Source organism: Festucalex cinctus, chromosome 1, assembly GCF_051991245.1.
Source record: "Festucalex cinctus isolate MCC-2025b chromosome 1, RoL_Fcin_1.0, whole genome shotgun sequence".
NCBI classification, from domain to species: Eukaryota; Metazoa; Chordata; class Actinopteri; order Syngnathiformes; family Syngnathidae; genus Festucalex; species Festucalex cinctus.
In genome coordinates, this window is record NC_135411.1 from 36149052 (window position 1) to 36164723 (window position 15672).

At 44.0% G+C, this 15672-nt stretch overlaps 1 protein-coding gene across 1 annotated transcript in view; it reads right to left on the minus strand.

Annotated features, from left to right (window-relative positions):
• ern1 (endoplasmic reticulum to nucleus signaling 1) overlaps nucleotides 1–15672 on the minus strand; it is a 30582-nt gene that overhangs the window by 3259 nt on the left and 11651 nt on the right. Inside the window, exons 3-19 of the mRNA XM_077532966.1 lie at nucleotides 7983–8016; nucleotides 7770–7842; nucleotides 7581–7653; nucleotides 7156–7278; nucleotides 6749–6850; nucleotides 6415–6676; nucleotides 4411–4489; nucleotides 3374–3533; nucleotides 3186–3298; nucleotides 2891–3085; nucleotides 2061–2325; nucleotides 1883–1973; nucleotides 1409–1598; nucleotides 1230–1329; nucleotides 958–1157; nucleotides 367–514; nucleotides 138–265 (exon numbers count right to left, since the gene is read on the minus strand). Coding sequence (XP_077389092.1) covers nucleotides 138–265; nucleotides 367–514; nucleotides 958–1157; nucleotides 1230–1329; nucleotides 1409–1598; nucleotides 1883–1973; nucleotides 2061–2325; nucleotides 2891–3085; nucleotides 3186–3298; nucleotides 3374–3533; nucleotides 4411–4489; nucleotides 6415–6676; nucleotides 6749–6850; nucleotides 7156–7278; nucleotides 7581–7653; nucleotides 7770–7842; nucleotides 7983–8016 — 2336 coding nt within the window. The remainder of the gene's footprint in view (nucleotides 1–137; nucleotides 266–366; nucleotides 515–957; nucleotides 1158–1229; nucleotides 1330–1408; nucleotides 1599–1882; nucleotides 1974–2060; nucleotides 2326–2890; nucleotides 3086–3185; nucleotides 3299–3373; nucleotides 3534–4410; nucleotides 4490–6414; nucleotides 6677–6748; nucleotides 6851–7155; nucleotides 7279–7580; nucleotides 7654–7769; nucleotides 7843–7982; nucleotides 8017–15672) is intronic.

Here is a 15672-nt window from a genome sequence, read left to right on the forward strand (position 1 = left end):
AAAAAGGTCAGCAAATAATGACCCGCTCTGTACTTGAATCTACTCCCAGCATTTACATTATCAAGACTGCTGTAATATTTGTCTCATTCATTTATAAGCGACTTTGAGTATCAGTAGCACAAAAAAAAAAGACAGACCTGGAAGAACTGCAGTTCCTTTTCCAGGCTCCAGAAAAAAGGGTGCTTGAGAACACACTCGGCCGTGGGCCTCAGATGAGGCTTCATGCTCAACATCTGCTCTATTAGGTCTCGGGCTACAATGTCACCTGGTTGAAGACAATGATATCGACTTGCAGGTCATTATGAGGTGCTCACAAATCTCCTACTGAGCCTCGCTAGAAATTCAAAGGTTCGGTATATGCCTCACCATGTTTGTCGGTTTGGAGATGGTCCAGGCTGTATGCTCCCAATAGGATGTTGGCTTGCCTCTGCAGGGATTTGCCGAATGGGTGGCGACCTTGAGACACCACATAGTAGAACACACATCCGGCAGAGAAGATATCAACAGCACAGGTCTTAAAAGTAAACAGAGGGGGAAAAAAAAACATTCAATATCATCTGTGACATAGACAAAAGTCTTGAGACAAATGAGCAAGTACAGACTGCAATACGCAAATTCAACTCTTGTGTTATTTATCCATTGATTGACGCATGCATCATTTTTTTTTTTGGTTCATTCGATTAATATATAAGATGCATATCTATTAGATTTATGACACTTAAAACTAAAGCTGGTGCAGTTTGGAGCAGCAAGGTAAACCTAACGGTATATATATATATATATATATATATATATATATATATATATATATATATATATATATATATATATATATATATATATATATATATATATATATATATATAAAAACGATAGAGGATTATACCATATTATCGACGTTATATATTATCGTATCTATGTACAGTATGTGGGTATTTCTCGCGCAGTTCTACTCACAGGGTTGTCTTTGCAGTCCTCGCTGAGAACCTCGGGAGCTATCCAGCCCTCTGTTCCCGGCACGCCAGACCTTCTGCTGAAACTATGGCGGCCCACCGCTAATTTCTTACACAGGCCAAAGTCAGAGATCATAGCCCGGACCCGACCGTGGGCGTTAGGCATGGACACCAGGATGTTGTGAGGTTTCAAGTCTCTGTGAACTGCACAGAGAAGTTAAAGTTGAGGGGGGAAAATAACGGTGTAATGTAGGACAACCATTTTAAAACCATCACCTATGTTGAGGGAGTGCAGATGCGTCAGTCCTGACATGGCCTGTTGAAGGAGCACAACCGGCTCCAGTCCATGACGGTCAAAATCTTTCATCTCCACATACTAGACAGACCCAAAGAGAGTTAACCTCACAGCACAACTGCAATGTCCAAAATAAATGGTTGAGCAAATGACTGTGCACCTCTTGAAGTGAGGCGGCACACAGCTCGGTGGCAATGTACTGAAATTGACGATCCCTCTCGGTGCAGAAGTATCGAATGACATTCGGGTGCTCATCTGACTCGCGCAGCAGCTGAACTTCTCGGTCTGCAAAGCTGAAGCACTCTGGGAGAATTCTTTTCACCGCCACTGGACGGTTGTCAAACTGACCCCTGGTGGAACAAACATCAGTAGCTTTCATTGTGGAATTAAAAAAATATATATATATACATTTCTATCCCCCAATGATTAACCAATGTTTATCGGTTTACTGAAATTCTGAACAAAATCAAAACCTTGCCTTTTTTCCCCCCTTTTTAAAGTCTTTTTTTCTAATATGCGAAAGAGAGAAAATCTGTTTGAAATTGTAAATCTGATTATAGTGAAAAATGTTCCTCATACGGTTATATAGCCCAGGCCTACAACAATATCCTGATCATGTCTCTCTCATACTTACTTGTACACAATGGTACCTTCAGCACCATGACCCAACACTTGTTTGGGATTGAACATTATGTTGCCCACTCTGACAATGTTGGAGTCGTCTTCTAATGAGACAAAGAGGACAAACCATCAATAGGGTCCCCTATACAGACACACACAAACAATGAGTGTTAATGGCATCTTTATTTCACCTCCATCCTCATGCTCATTGGCAGAGCTGCCCAGCTCAGAAACAGAGAGATTGGAGTGGTTGGAGGCACGCGGGGTGACGTTTGGGCTGCTGTGGTCCGAGCATTCCGAACGAGCGTGAACCACTTCCAGGTAGTCGCTGTCTGGGACCAGCGGAAGCGACATGTCCGCAGCAGGGAAAGGCTGTTGCTTCTGCAGCATCTCCAACTTCTCTGCCATCTGTCGCTGGAACTCCTGGTGCTGCAGCTGCTGCTGCTTGTGGACACTCTGCAACAAATGAGGACGTAAATCAAACATAGTCCATCATCAATCATTAAACACCATCATTAACAGTACAAACAAGCAATGTTTTAAGAAACATTACATTTTACAGCTCTAATATTTTTATTAAAACACAGCACAGAGCAGTTTAGGGCTGTGCAATTAATCAAAATTCAATTACAATTTCAATTATTACAATTACAAAGTCAGCATATTCATAAAAAAAAAATACTAATTTTGAGTTGTTTAAATTTATACAATTGCACCTTTTTTAAATTTTAAAATAACTAATTTAATCTTATCTTTCCATCCAAAAGGAACTTCCATAATTATAGTGTTTCAAACTATTTTATTTGTCTTAATATTTTTTTTACGTTTAAAATTTTGTTTTGTACCAAAAAATAAATGTCCTAAATCACCCTAATTGTGATTTCAATTATTACCAAAATAATCAAATTGTGATTAACATTTTCTTCATAATTGAGCAGCCCTAGAGCAGTTGTAGACTTGGGTATCAGACAAACATATTGTAGATATTCATTCGTCCACTAGGTGGCGTTATTTAACTTGCCTTGGGGTACGTGATCACAAAGGCCACCCAACCCGCCAGGAGGAAAGTGGAAAAGATGATGGTGGCCATGTCTTTCAGCATGGAGTCCACAGAGGCCTCCTGGCGCATAGTGCGACCACTGAGCCCGGGTTCTTGGATTGATATTTCAGGCATAGGAGAAGGCGGAATGTCATCCGTGACAACATTTTTCACATTCTATATGAGAAAAGCAAGCAGCATGAGAAGCAATTATTCACAAGAATCACATCATTAGGCACACCTCAACACAACACAATGAAAAATTGGACACACACACCTCAGCTCTCTTGTTGCTAGTTGGTGGAATGACGTTGCCCTGGTTACGAGGAAAGCTGTCAGGGAATGTTTCCAGCATCTTGTTGTGAGCTTCAGGAGGTGTCTCGTGATGACCTAAAAAATGAGTCTCTCGTGTTAGAAATTGTAAAAAGTTTTCTGCTGGCTAAATGTACAAGACATCTATCTTACCTATGAGTAGCAGGTAGTTGCGCATGTAGTTGACGCGGTTTCGCTCGCGGAGCGCAGCGTTGAACTTGACGCTGGTGCTTGGTGTGATCACACACTCTTCGTCCTCGTCCGTTTCCTGCCTATCTGGACCCTCCAGCATGGGGAAGGTGCTTCCTCGAGGCTGCCCATGTAAACAAATATTCAAGGAACCAAGATATGTTTTCCCGTCACGAGTGTATGATGAAGGCATGTGTTCTTCTTAAACAGGACTGAATATTTTTCCATCATAGTCTCAGATAGAGCAGTGATTCCTACTGGGCCAGCACCATCTAGTGGGCTGCAAAGTAATTTCAGTTTTGTAACTGCAGGCAGCTTTCAATTGAGACTTTATACACATGTAGTAGGGTATTTTTAAAACCGAATATTCCCCCCCTTCCCGTGTAGAAAAAAAACATCTGTCTGTGTTTTTTGTTTCTTTTTTTTTTCTTCCCCCAAAGACAAAAACAAAGACATTTTTCATCCGTTGCCGTGAAAACAAACGTGCACAAGATGCCGCATCGTCAAGTATTGTACAGAATGTCCCGCCTTTCCCGAGTAAATCACCGTGGAGCAGTCCCAGACTGATAATGTGTAGAACTCCCTTGAGTGAGTCACAATTATCAATCTGGTTAAACTGCCTCATTTGTTTAAAAAAACACATCCACAGAAACGGGCACAAAAACAGAGAAGTTGGCTCCGGAATTCTTTGCTTGTTGTACATCTTATTGGGTGTCAGTGTTTACACATAAATAAATGTAATTGATGACCACATTGTATCATGTTATTTGATAATGATTTTATAAATCTTAACTAGATTTGATTTAGTTATTAAATACAAACAATAATGATAAGTCAACATAAATCATAATTACTGAATGGGCCCCAAGGTAAAAAAAAAAACAAAAACAAAAAAAAACAGTTATGAACCCCTGAGTATAGTAATAAAAGCTGACATTAGTCTTGGGAAAGTAAATACAATTATGTACAGTACATTGTTATATGTTCACATCGTTACTCACCACCACTGTGACTCCATCATGTACCAGGGAGGGAGACGCATACAAACTGGTGGAATATTTACCCACATACAAAGTGGACCTGAAACAGAAAAAAAGATCTGAATCTGATACCACTAAGCCAAATTCACTGGTGGTAAAACAGATGTACAATAGGATACAGGGAAATGAGTTTAAGATGAAAATGAACATTTTAATTTATTAAAAAGGGGACAGTGCAATTTAATAAAACACAATAGAAATTCATGAGTTAAAAAAAAGCATGATGTTCCGTCTTCCACCTGTGGCCTGACAGTTCCCGCCCACGAACAGTACCAGATATGATCAGGATGCAAGAGTTAATGTATGTCTAGAAAGTGTAATATTAAAACATATACAGATTTTCCCTCCAAGTAACCACAATCTGATTCCCAAAGCCTTGAAACATTCCCCGTTCAATCCTCTAGTGTAGTGTGATGTCATCAGCACACGCCAATCTTCATGATGGAAGCCAATCAGAGGCAGTGTGTTAACACACAAACCAGGATAAACCTCCCATTGTCAATTTAAGTGCAATAAATACGGAAGTTTATGTAGAATTACCTGGCCATTCTACTCATTTCAAATGTCTTTGAAGACTGCTTAGTTAAATTAATTAATTAATTAAATAAATAAATAAAATACAAAAAAAAAAAAAAAACTAATTATTTGATATAAATGTTAGATATAAAAGTAGGGAACATATTTGATATATCCATCCATTTTCTGAACCGCTTGCTCCTCACAAGGGTCGTGGGATATTTGACATAAAGTAGGTAAATTATTTCTTTTGCGTGGTAACGAGATATTTTTATTCGGAAGTAACTCAATTACTGTTTTAAGCAATTAGTTACTATAACTAATTACTTTTATAAAGTATCACGTCTGAATGGTGTCGAGATGAGAGGCAGAAAAAAAATCTTGTATCATTAAAATGCTTCTATACATGCGACTTACGTGATCCACAAAGAGTTTCAACTTCTTCTGCTGCTATTATAAGTACAGTGAATGTGGACTGATCATGTTGCTTTCGTGTGAATGCACACTTTGTTGTTTTTGTGGGTTTTTTTCTCAACCAACCAACTTACAGATCGTGCACGACCACGAACCAATAATGATCCATTGCACCACTAATTAACTGTAATGGAGTCAGCTAGCCCTCTCTCAAACGTCTCCAGTAGATTTGAATTGCTGCTGTTCACATTTTAACTGGAACACGTAAGAGGAAGCATGCAACTCCTATTTTGGCCGCTCTCAACTGGCTGCCTGTGCATTCTAGAGTTCATTTTAAGATTTCAAATTTCTGAATAGTTTAGTTTGGTTTTCTTTTTCAACTTTTGTATTGTTTTTAAACTGTTACATTTAAACAGGTTTATGTTCGATTTGTATTGATGTAGAGCAATTAGTTGTTATTCAAATGTCTTAAAAATTGCTGTTGATTCAATCTAAACTATGCTGTGATTGAAATAAGAGCATTGCATGAGCTACATCCATGCAGATGTCCACTATGGCATTTGTCACCTATATACAGTATGTAATGGGGCTGCACAATATATCGAAAAAATAGCGATATTGCGATGTTGGCCCTTGCAATATGCATATCGCAAAGGCATGCAATAAGTTTTATATGGAATTTTATGCTTTTTAAATGAATTTGACCAGTCATATGCTAACTAAAATGTGCATCGCCATTCAATAGTTGAAAATTATCAATACATAATTACAATTAATTAACTAAGATTACATCAAGGTTGCTTATTTTGCCACATGAAAAATGTTTTTCTTTCATTAGGTCATAAAAATGTAATTTCTTTAGGTACATGTTAAATATCGCAATAATATCGATATCGCTAAGTTCAGCAAGTATATCGCATATTGCATGTTTTTCCAATATCGTGAAGCCCTAGTATGTAATAACCATTTAAAGAGAGAATTCCAAAATTAATGACAGCAAAGATAGAGCACACAGAGTGGACCCTGTTTGCTTACATTAACTTATTATCTGGCTTCTTCTCCTTTGGAAAAGGGTACTTCCACTGGGTGATACGTCCCACTTCTCCAGACATGAACGTAAGATAGCGCAGGGTTTCCACGGCCACGTTTGTGTGGCCAACTTTGCGGAGGCCCTCGCGCTGCCAGATGTACATGGCCACTACTGGCGAGTTGTAGTTCTGGACCCACTGGACGTCACCCGAGTCGCTGTCCACTGTCACCACCAGGCCGTCGCCATTAGACACAAAATGGGCCATCTCTGCAGGGTCAGCCGTGAGTGGATTAGTGTTAAATAAAGTCACGACAGATTGAACGCAACTAGATGACTTACTATATTTGGTGTCATCATCAGGAAGGGTGGAGGCATAGTCCGAATATGTGGCATTCCAGCGCAACTCTCGACTTTTCGTGTCATACATAGTGATGGTGTATTCTAAAACAGGGATGCAAACCACGACAATGTATCCACTTTGAATAGACAATACAAGTAGATGCATTGTTTTGCTTATGTAACACTGACAAATGCCCGGGATGGCATGCTGAAAAGTGCACAGTATCTATTTCAGGGTGTCAATGCAAAAAAGTGGGTCGAAAAGTGAAACTTCATTCTGAATATGCGGTGTCAGGTGTCAAATCGTACACTAAAACATCATTAAGCCCTCTTGCTGTAATATAACACCTAGCAGGGACATTTAAAGCTCGTCAACTTGTTTTGTTAGATGTGTTTGTTTCGTTCACCTGTACGTCCCAGGTAGAGCAGTGATGAGGAAGGGCACAGCATGTCGGCAAAGGACGATGTCAGAGTCTGTTGCTTTTCACCAGTCAATAAGTCCACCACGTGCCACAGGTCCTGCTTCTTACCTACACACACAAACAAACTTATTTACCACAATCACCATTCACCGGTCACTCAGAGCAGGGCACAATGCTGCTAACAGTTGGAAAACATTTGACATAATAAAGGATGTATGGGCATCAATTATCCCCATACACACTTTTGCCAATGACACGCTACTTTGCACAATGGCATAAGTGTACATTGGGCTACTGCTATAGAATATTTTTTAGACAAATACCGGCACTATCCTACATCAAATTCTCATGACCTTTGATCTATCGTACGAGTACAGGGTGGGGCACAAAGATTCAACAATCAGCCTTACCCATGTAAAGGATTCCATCAGAACTGCGGCAGGGAGACGCTTGCACTAACTCAGGAATAGTGAATGGTAATTTCTGTTTGAGAACAATGAATAAACATCAGCTCACCAGAACGTCCTGCTTATTTTATGATAACAGACAAGACAGAGAAGTGAGACAACACTGTTTGTGCTAAAGTCATTTCCTCTTACTGTGAGGCCTTCGTTGTTCTTTCCACCCAGAGAATACAGACTGCCATCATTGGGGTCAGGCAGAAAGGCAGGTCTGGAAGAGAGAGAGAAAAAAAAGGTGCCATTACTCCAATGGTGAGTACCATGAACAACTAGTATAAGGTACATTAAAGGGAAGTTAAAATGTTATACACTCTAAATGAGTTTAACCATTGCACACACAAAGCTACTTACTCTGCAACATGCGTGGGGACCTGAAGAACTGGATCTGTAAGGACAGAAAATTAGAACTTTCCCATTCAAGAGTGACATAAGCTTGCATCAGCACAATAGACTGTGACCAGTAGTTGTAGAGCAAGAACATTCAACCCCACCAAACACAAATGAGCTCAAATGAATGTGGAATTTCTATGTAGAAAGCATAAGGCCCTTAACAGTCACACAGAACTTCTATGATAAAGTGGAGCGCCTTAAAATTTATTTCAGCCGGCATCCAAGGATTAACTGAGTGTCTCTTGCGTTGTCCTTTATCTCTTTTCGAGTTTGTGCTAAGTGAGCTTCAGTGCCAGTCGGAGATGACCACCAATAGTTGTGACTGGTGGAGTAGAAGTGTTGCTTCTGTTAAGGCATGTTCAGCACTATCAGCGATTTAGTTTTGGTAAACTTCAATTCCCTAGCCTCAAATCCCACTGATTTCATGCTTCATGCTGCTCTCACACTCACACAATTTTTTAAATGTGATATTCTATGACTAAGCACTGTTTTTTGATGGTGATGTTTTTGATGGGGCGACTTTGGACAAAATTATTCCAAAAATAATTCATCTCAGTAGCATAAATTGTATTGAAATTTGGACAAGTCAACCTGTAGTCATGTTTGGAGATTGCATTGCATCATATCTGATTCTGAACAAATCACCTAAAACAAGCTAACTCAAAATGAATCACTATTCGCTACCATATCCATTGTCCTGAAAATGGCATTAGTTACGACTTGAAAACACTAGCAAGAAGTATTAAAACATGACACACGCAAAATTCTACTGTAGTGTGAATATACAGGGTGTGGACTTGATGGTGCTGATTCTTTAGAGGTGCCTAAAGTGGTCAACAAATGTGTGTGTTTGCGTGTTAGCATGTGTGTGCGCGTGTGTTGCCTGTGAGGTTGAAGGATTACCTGAGATTGGTCTATAACTGCTTCATGCAACGAGTGTCAGTATTCATGAACAACATTATTTTCTGTGTGGCATAGAGCCCCTGTGCAGCCTACATGTGAAGCCGTGTGTGAATGAATTCGTCCTCAGGATCTGCTGAGGATTTTTGCTTCCCACCCAATCGTGTGGCTTTAAATGTTGAACTTGTGCAAGAACTTGAGAGCATAAATCACTGGCAGAGCACTAGTCAATGTATTCAATAGATCTTCTAGGGGAAAAAACAGATGAGACGGAGGGAGCTGAATTATGTTTATTTAATGATTTGGATTAGGTGACTGCTTGTGTACCTAGTACCTTGAGGAAGAACTACCAGGAGTTGTGCTTGCATCGGCAGTAACAATGTGTATGGAAAAAAAGTGATTTTGCTTCATTTATTTTGTAATGGGATTATTCGATTAATAGTTTCAACCCTAGTTCAACAAATCATCAGGATCCTAGTTCAACAAAAATCAAGTCTGTCTTCTTTCTTTTTGTATTCTAGTCTAACTAACCCATATCGCAACACAAGATTTCATCATAATGCTCAAGTGATTCATCTTACCCCATTTAACCTCATGAAAAGATTTACTGTGTGCCTGTTTTGTGTTTACTTTGCCGTTTTGCACCTTTTTAATGCAAAAGGATCCGTCTCTACAAAAGGTGTTAAGAGCTAAAGAATTAAAGAAGATACGTTCTGTGGTGACTTCACTTACAAATGTAATTCGATCCCACTCGCAGTCGCAACTCAAAGTACTTGTATTGCCAATCATCTTTTTCCATGAAATGTCAAATTCCGTTACAGTGGCCAAAAGAAACAACAACTAAAATGTAACATTTTAAAACAAAAAAATAGCACTCGACAGCATTGTACTTTATATAAACATACAGTAATAAGTTTGTTGTGACAATTCTATTGGTATTGTGCTGCTCCTTATGGTGTGTACAAACTTGGCCACTAAGGGGTGGTACAATATAGACACCACAAGCAGATTTGTTGCTGAAATGCAGAAAACTGCCACGCATTGGATCCCCGTGCGTTTCAGGATTGATTTTAAGGTACTTTTATTTTTAAATGTCTTAACGGTCTTGGCCCATCTTATTTATCTGACTTGCTTTTACGCTATTACCCCTCGCGGCTCCTGAGGTCTTTTGGCAGTGACCTTTTAACTATTCCTAAGGTGAGGACCAAGACACATGGTGAAGCTGCCTTCAGCCACTATGGTCCTCACCGATGGAATGGCCTGCCGGAGGGCATCAGGTCTGCAGAGAATATTGATGTTTTTAAGAAGAGGCTTAAGACTTACTTTTTTAGTTTGGCATTTGATTGATCTTTTTTTCTTTTTATCCCCTTTTATTTATTTAACTATTTTAATCTATATTGTTTTGTAGCTTTGTTTTTATTTATTTATTTTTTCTATCGTGTTTAACCGTTTTCTTTTAGTGTTTAAATGTTTTTATTTGGTAGTTATTACATTTTTAGCTCCAGTGTTTCCTCATGGGGGAGCCTCCACACTGAGAGGGATGGCTGGTCTTCATCCCTCCCATTGTGGACAAACTCCTCCTGGGTGCCTTTCCTTACAGGGTACTTCTGTGTCCCGCCATGTTTTGGTTTTCGTGTGTCCGTTGTGTTTTGTGTGTGTCTGTGGGTACGATCATGGGGATGTGGTGGTGGTGGAGGGATGTTTTTTTTTTTTTTAACTTTTTATTGTATTATGGATGTTCAGCACTTTGAGTTGCATTTTGAATGTATGAAAGGTGCTATATAAATAAAGTTTGATTGATTGATTGAAATAAACTGCAATATTAACAAATATAAAATAACTATAAATAAATAACATAATAAATAAATAAATATAAAATGTATTTATAAAAATTGTTGTTCACCGACAACGGAGAGCATTGCTGTATGCAAGTGTCAACGAGGGTGCAGAAATGAAGCGGTTTTACGATTACCTGTGGTTTTTAAACATCAGGATTATCTAACCGCAGCCGTTCAACAACACCGGTTATTCCCACTCACAACAGCTCTTCTGTTTCCACACGGTCCATTTAGCAGGCGCACAACAACACAGGGCTCAGCTTTGAACACGCGGGGAGAGTTGCGTACCCGACGGCTGGTTTCCGAGGCGACCAGGTTGATTGTACATGGGAAAGGGGTAAGCCGAACCGAGGCAGCGGCGAGCAAGGCGAAAGCCTCGCGGGGCGTGACGGTCGGACATCTCGGGCTACCGCCGCCGGTCGGGCTCCACCACTTGTCGCGCCGCGGCCACCGACCGCCTCCCCGATCCCGGGGCTCCAGGCGGCAGCCGGGCGTGGAGCTCCCACAAGCCCCCCAATCCACAGTCGCGCGCTGGACAGGCTATAGGCCAAGACCATCTTGGTACTCCCAAGAAACATATCCCGGCATTTGGATGCAAAATGCCTACATGTGTATGTAGTGGTAAACTGCACAAATCGCCAGTTTAAAGGCTTTGGATGAACATTTCACCTGTAAGTATGATTGAAATGGAAAGAAATTGAAAGAAAAGGAAAAGAACGAAAAAGATGTTTGGTTTTTTTTTTTTTTTTTTTTTGAGATGAAAGAAAAAGAGGGTACATACTTGTTAGGGGTGTGAATTGCCTAGTACCGGACGATTCGATTCGTATCACGATTCACAAGTCACGATTCGATTCGATACCGATTAATCCCGATACGAATTTATAAGTCGATTGTTGCGATTTTTTTCATTCAAATTTAGAAAATACTAATCAGTAAGCTTGTAGAATGTAAGATTTATATGAAAATGTATTATTTATCTGAAATTTCAGTCTTATAGAGGTTGTAATCTGTTTCATGTTTGAACAGCATTAAAATAAAATATTAAGGCTTAATGTTCCGTTCATATAACATTCTTCCATGCTCAAGGTGTGAATCCTAACCCGAAGTCAGACGTTTTGTTGAATATTTTTCCATTAAAAATGGAAGTTTAAAAATCGATTCACACACAAAAAAAAAAAAAAAGGCAATGATGATAAGACGTTGAATCGGTAAGACTACCGAATGAACAATTCTGAGCTCTTAAAAAAAAAAAAAAAAAAATCGATTTTTTTTTTTATTGAATCGATTTGAGAATCGCGCGATGTAGTATCGCGATATATCGCCGAATCGATTTTTTTTAACACCCCTAATACTTGTTATACATAATGCCCATGCCCTATTTTAAGAGCATTACAAGTTGTCTAATCTACTGTATGTCACGGAGGGGGTGTGATGGACGGACCCAGAGGCGGAATGAACGGGCAGGGAAAAGTGGAATGACAGCAACTAGCATGACTTTATTGACTGTGGTGGGGAAGGACTGGACGAGACTGAAGTGGAGAAGACTGGGCTGGACGTGTACCCAGATCATGGCGAGGACTTGGCGTTGCGTGAGGCAGAGACTTGGCGTGAGGCAGAGACTTGGCGTGAGGCAGAGGCTTGGCGTGAGGCAGAAGGCTTGGCGTGAGGCAGAAGGCTTGGCGTGAGGCAGAAGGCTTGGCGTGAGGCAGAAGGCTTGGCGTGAGGCAGAAGGCTTGGCGTGAGGCCGAAGACTTGGCGTGAGGCGGAAGACTTGGCGTGAGGCGGAAGACTTGGCGTGAGGCGGAAGACTTGGCGTGAGGCGGAAGACTTGGCGTGAGGCGGAAGACTTGGCGTGAGGCGGAAGACTTGGCGTGAGGCGGAAGACTTGGCGTGAGGCGGAAGACTTGGCGTGAGGCGGAAGACTTGGCGTGAGGCGGAAGACTTGGCGTGAGGCGGAAGACTTGGCGTGACGCGGAAGACTTGGCGTGACGCGGAAGACTTGGCGTGACGCGGAAGACTTGGAAGACTTTGATGACTTGGCGTGGCTGACTGACGACTTGGCGTGGCTGACTGACGACTTGGCGTGGCTGACGTTGAAGACTTGGCGTGGTTGACGTTGAAGACTTGGCGTGGCTGACGTTGAAGACTTGGCGTGGCTGACGTTGAGGACTTGGCGTGGCTGACGTTGAAGACTTGGCGTGGCTGACGTTGAAGACTTGGCGTGGCTGACGTTGAAGGCTTGGCGCGGCTGACTTTGAAGACTTAGTAGACTTGGCGTGGAAGACCTTGACGACTTGGCGTGGAAGACTTTGTAGACTTGGCGTGGAAGACTTTGTAGACTTGGCGTGGAAGACTTTGTAGACTCGGCGTGGAAGACTTTGTAGACTCGGCGTGGAAGACTTTGTAGACTCGGCGTGGAAGACTTTGTAGACTCGGCGTGGAAGACTTTGTAGACTCGGCGTGGAAGACTTTGTAGACTCGGCGTGGAAGACTTTGTAGACTCGGCGTGGAAGACTTTGTAGACTCGGCGTGGAAGACTTTGTAGACTCGGCGTGGAAGACTTTGTAGACTCGGCGTGGAAGACTTTGTAGACTCGGCGTGGAAGACTTTGTAGACTCGGCGTGGAAGACTTTGTAGACTCGGCGTGGAAGACTTTGTAGACTCGGCGTGGAAGACTTTGTAGACTCGGCGTGGAAGACTTTGTAGACTCGGCGTGGAAGACTTTGTAGACTCGGCGTGGAAGACTTTGTAGACTCGGCGTGGAAGACTTTGTAGACTCGGCGTGGAAGACTTTGTAGACTCGGCGTGGAAGACTTTGTAGACTCGGCGTGGAAGACTTTGTAGACTCGGCGTGGAAGACTTTGTAGACTCGGCGTGGAAGACTTTGTAGACTCGGCGTGGAAGACTTTGTAGACTCGGCGTGGAAGACTTTGTAGACTCGGCGTGGAAGACTTTGTAGACTCGGCGTGGAAGACTTTGTAGACTCGGCGTGGAAGACTTTGTAGACTCGGCGTGGAAGACTTTGTAGACTCGGCGTGGAAGACTTTGTAGACTCGGCGTGGAAGACTTTGTAGACTCGGCGTGGAAGACTTTGTAGACTCGGCGTGGAAGACTTTGTAGACTCGGCGTGGAAGACTTTGTAGACTCGGCGTGGAAGACTTTGTAGACTCGGCGTGGAAGACTTTGTAGACTCGGCGTGGAAGACTTTGTAGACTCGGCGTGGAAGACTTTGTAGACTCGGCGTGGAAGACTTTGTAGACTCGGCGTGGAAGACTTTGTAGACTCGGCGTGGAAGACTTGGTAGACTCGGCGTGGAAGACTTGGTAGACTTTGGCGATAAAGACTGGGTAGACTTGGCCCTAAAGACACCACTGTGACTAAACATGTAGACAAGCACCCTGCAGACATTCCAGCAGCAAACATTCAGCAAACAATGCTCCCACACCCGCGTGAGACAAACACCACTCCCTTATACCAACACTAATGACAATAACCGGACACACCTGGGAGACACAGCAGGGAGGGGGAACCAATCAGCACTACACATCAGGAAGGGAAGACACAAGCAGGTGGACAAGGTTAACATAACGAGACTGGGGAAGAAGACCGGAACACCAACAACCAACACTCACCAAAATAAAACAAAAACCCAAACAGACTGAAACGTGACAGTACCCCCCCACCAAGGGACGGCTCCCAGACGTCCCTAAAACAAAAACAAGCCAAAACGGGGAGGGCGGGGACGGGAAGGGAGCTAAACCCTGCCCCTAATCAGGGTACGAATATGAATTAATTAAGGGCCGAAAAACTGCCTTACAAAACTCCATAAATTCTGGATCGGGGGGCGGCCCAGGAGGCGGCATTATTGCGGGCTCATGGGGCGAAAACAGGGGTGGCGCCGCCAAGGGCCGGTTCCCGCGGTGGGCCCTTCTCTTGCGCCGCCTGGCGCTGGGTCCCGGGTCGGCCGCCATTACCGCGCTGTCCAGGGCGGATTCCAAGACCGGAGACTTTGGCAGGGGCGGAGGTGAGGAAGCTGGGGACTCTGGCTGGGGAAGAGACGAGGAAACTGGGGACTTTGGCTGGGGCAGAGACGAGGAATCTGGGGACTTTGGCTGGGGCAGAGACGAGGAATCTGGGGACTTTGGCTGGGGCAGAGACGAGGAAACTGGGGACTTTGGCTGGGGCAGAGACGAGGAAACTGGGGACTTTGGCTGGGGCAGAGACGAGGAAACTGGGGATTTGACCTGGGGCAGAGACGAGGAAACTTGAGACTTTGGCTGGGGCTGTGACGAGAAAACTTGAGACTTGACTTGGGGCAGAGATGAGGAAGCGGGAGAAGGCGGCAACTCTGCCGTGACGAGGGGACCTGAGATGCCAATTGGCTTAGGCTGCACAGGCGCTGCGGCCCGGGGCTGCGGAGGCAGCGGCGCAGGCGTTGCGGTCAAGGGCTGCGGCGGCAGCGGCGCAGGCGAAGCGGGCAGGGACTGCGGCGGCAGCGGCGCAGGCGAAGCGGCCAGGGGCTGCGGCGGCAGCGGCGCAGGCGAAGCGGCCAGGGGCTGCGGCGGCAGCGGCGCAGGCGAAGCGGCCAGGGGCTGCGGCGGCAGCGGCGCAGGCGAAGCGGCCAGGGGCTGCGGCGGCAGCGGCGCAGGCGAAGCGGCCAGGGGCTGCGGCGGCAGCGGCGCAGGCGAAGCGGCCAGGGGCTGCGGCGGCAGCGGCGCAGGCGAAGCGGCCAGGGGCTGCGGCGGCAGCGGCGCAGGCGAAGCGGCCAGGGGCTGCGGCGGCAGCGGCGCAGGCGAAGCGGCCAGGGGCTGCGGCGGCAGCGGCGCAGGCGAAGCGGCCAGGGGCTGCGGAGGCAGCGGCGCAGGCGAAGCGGCCAGGGGCTGCGGAGGCAGCGGCACAGGCGTTGCGGCCAT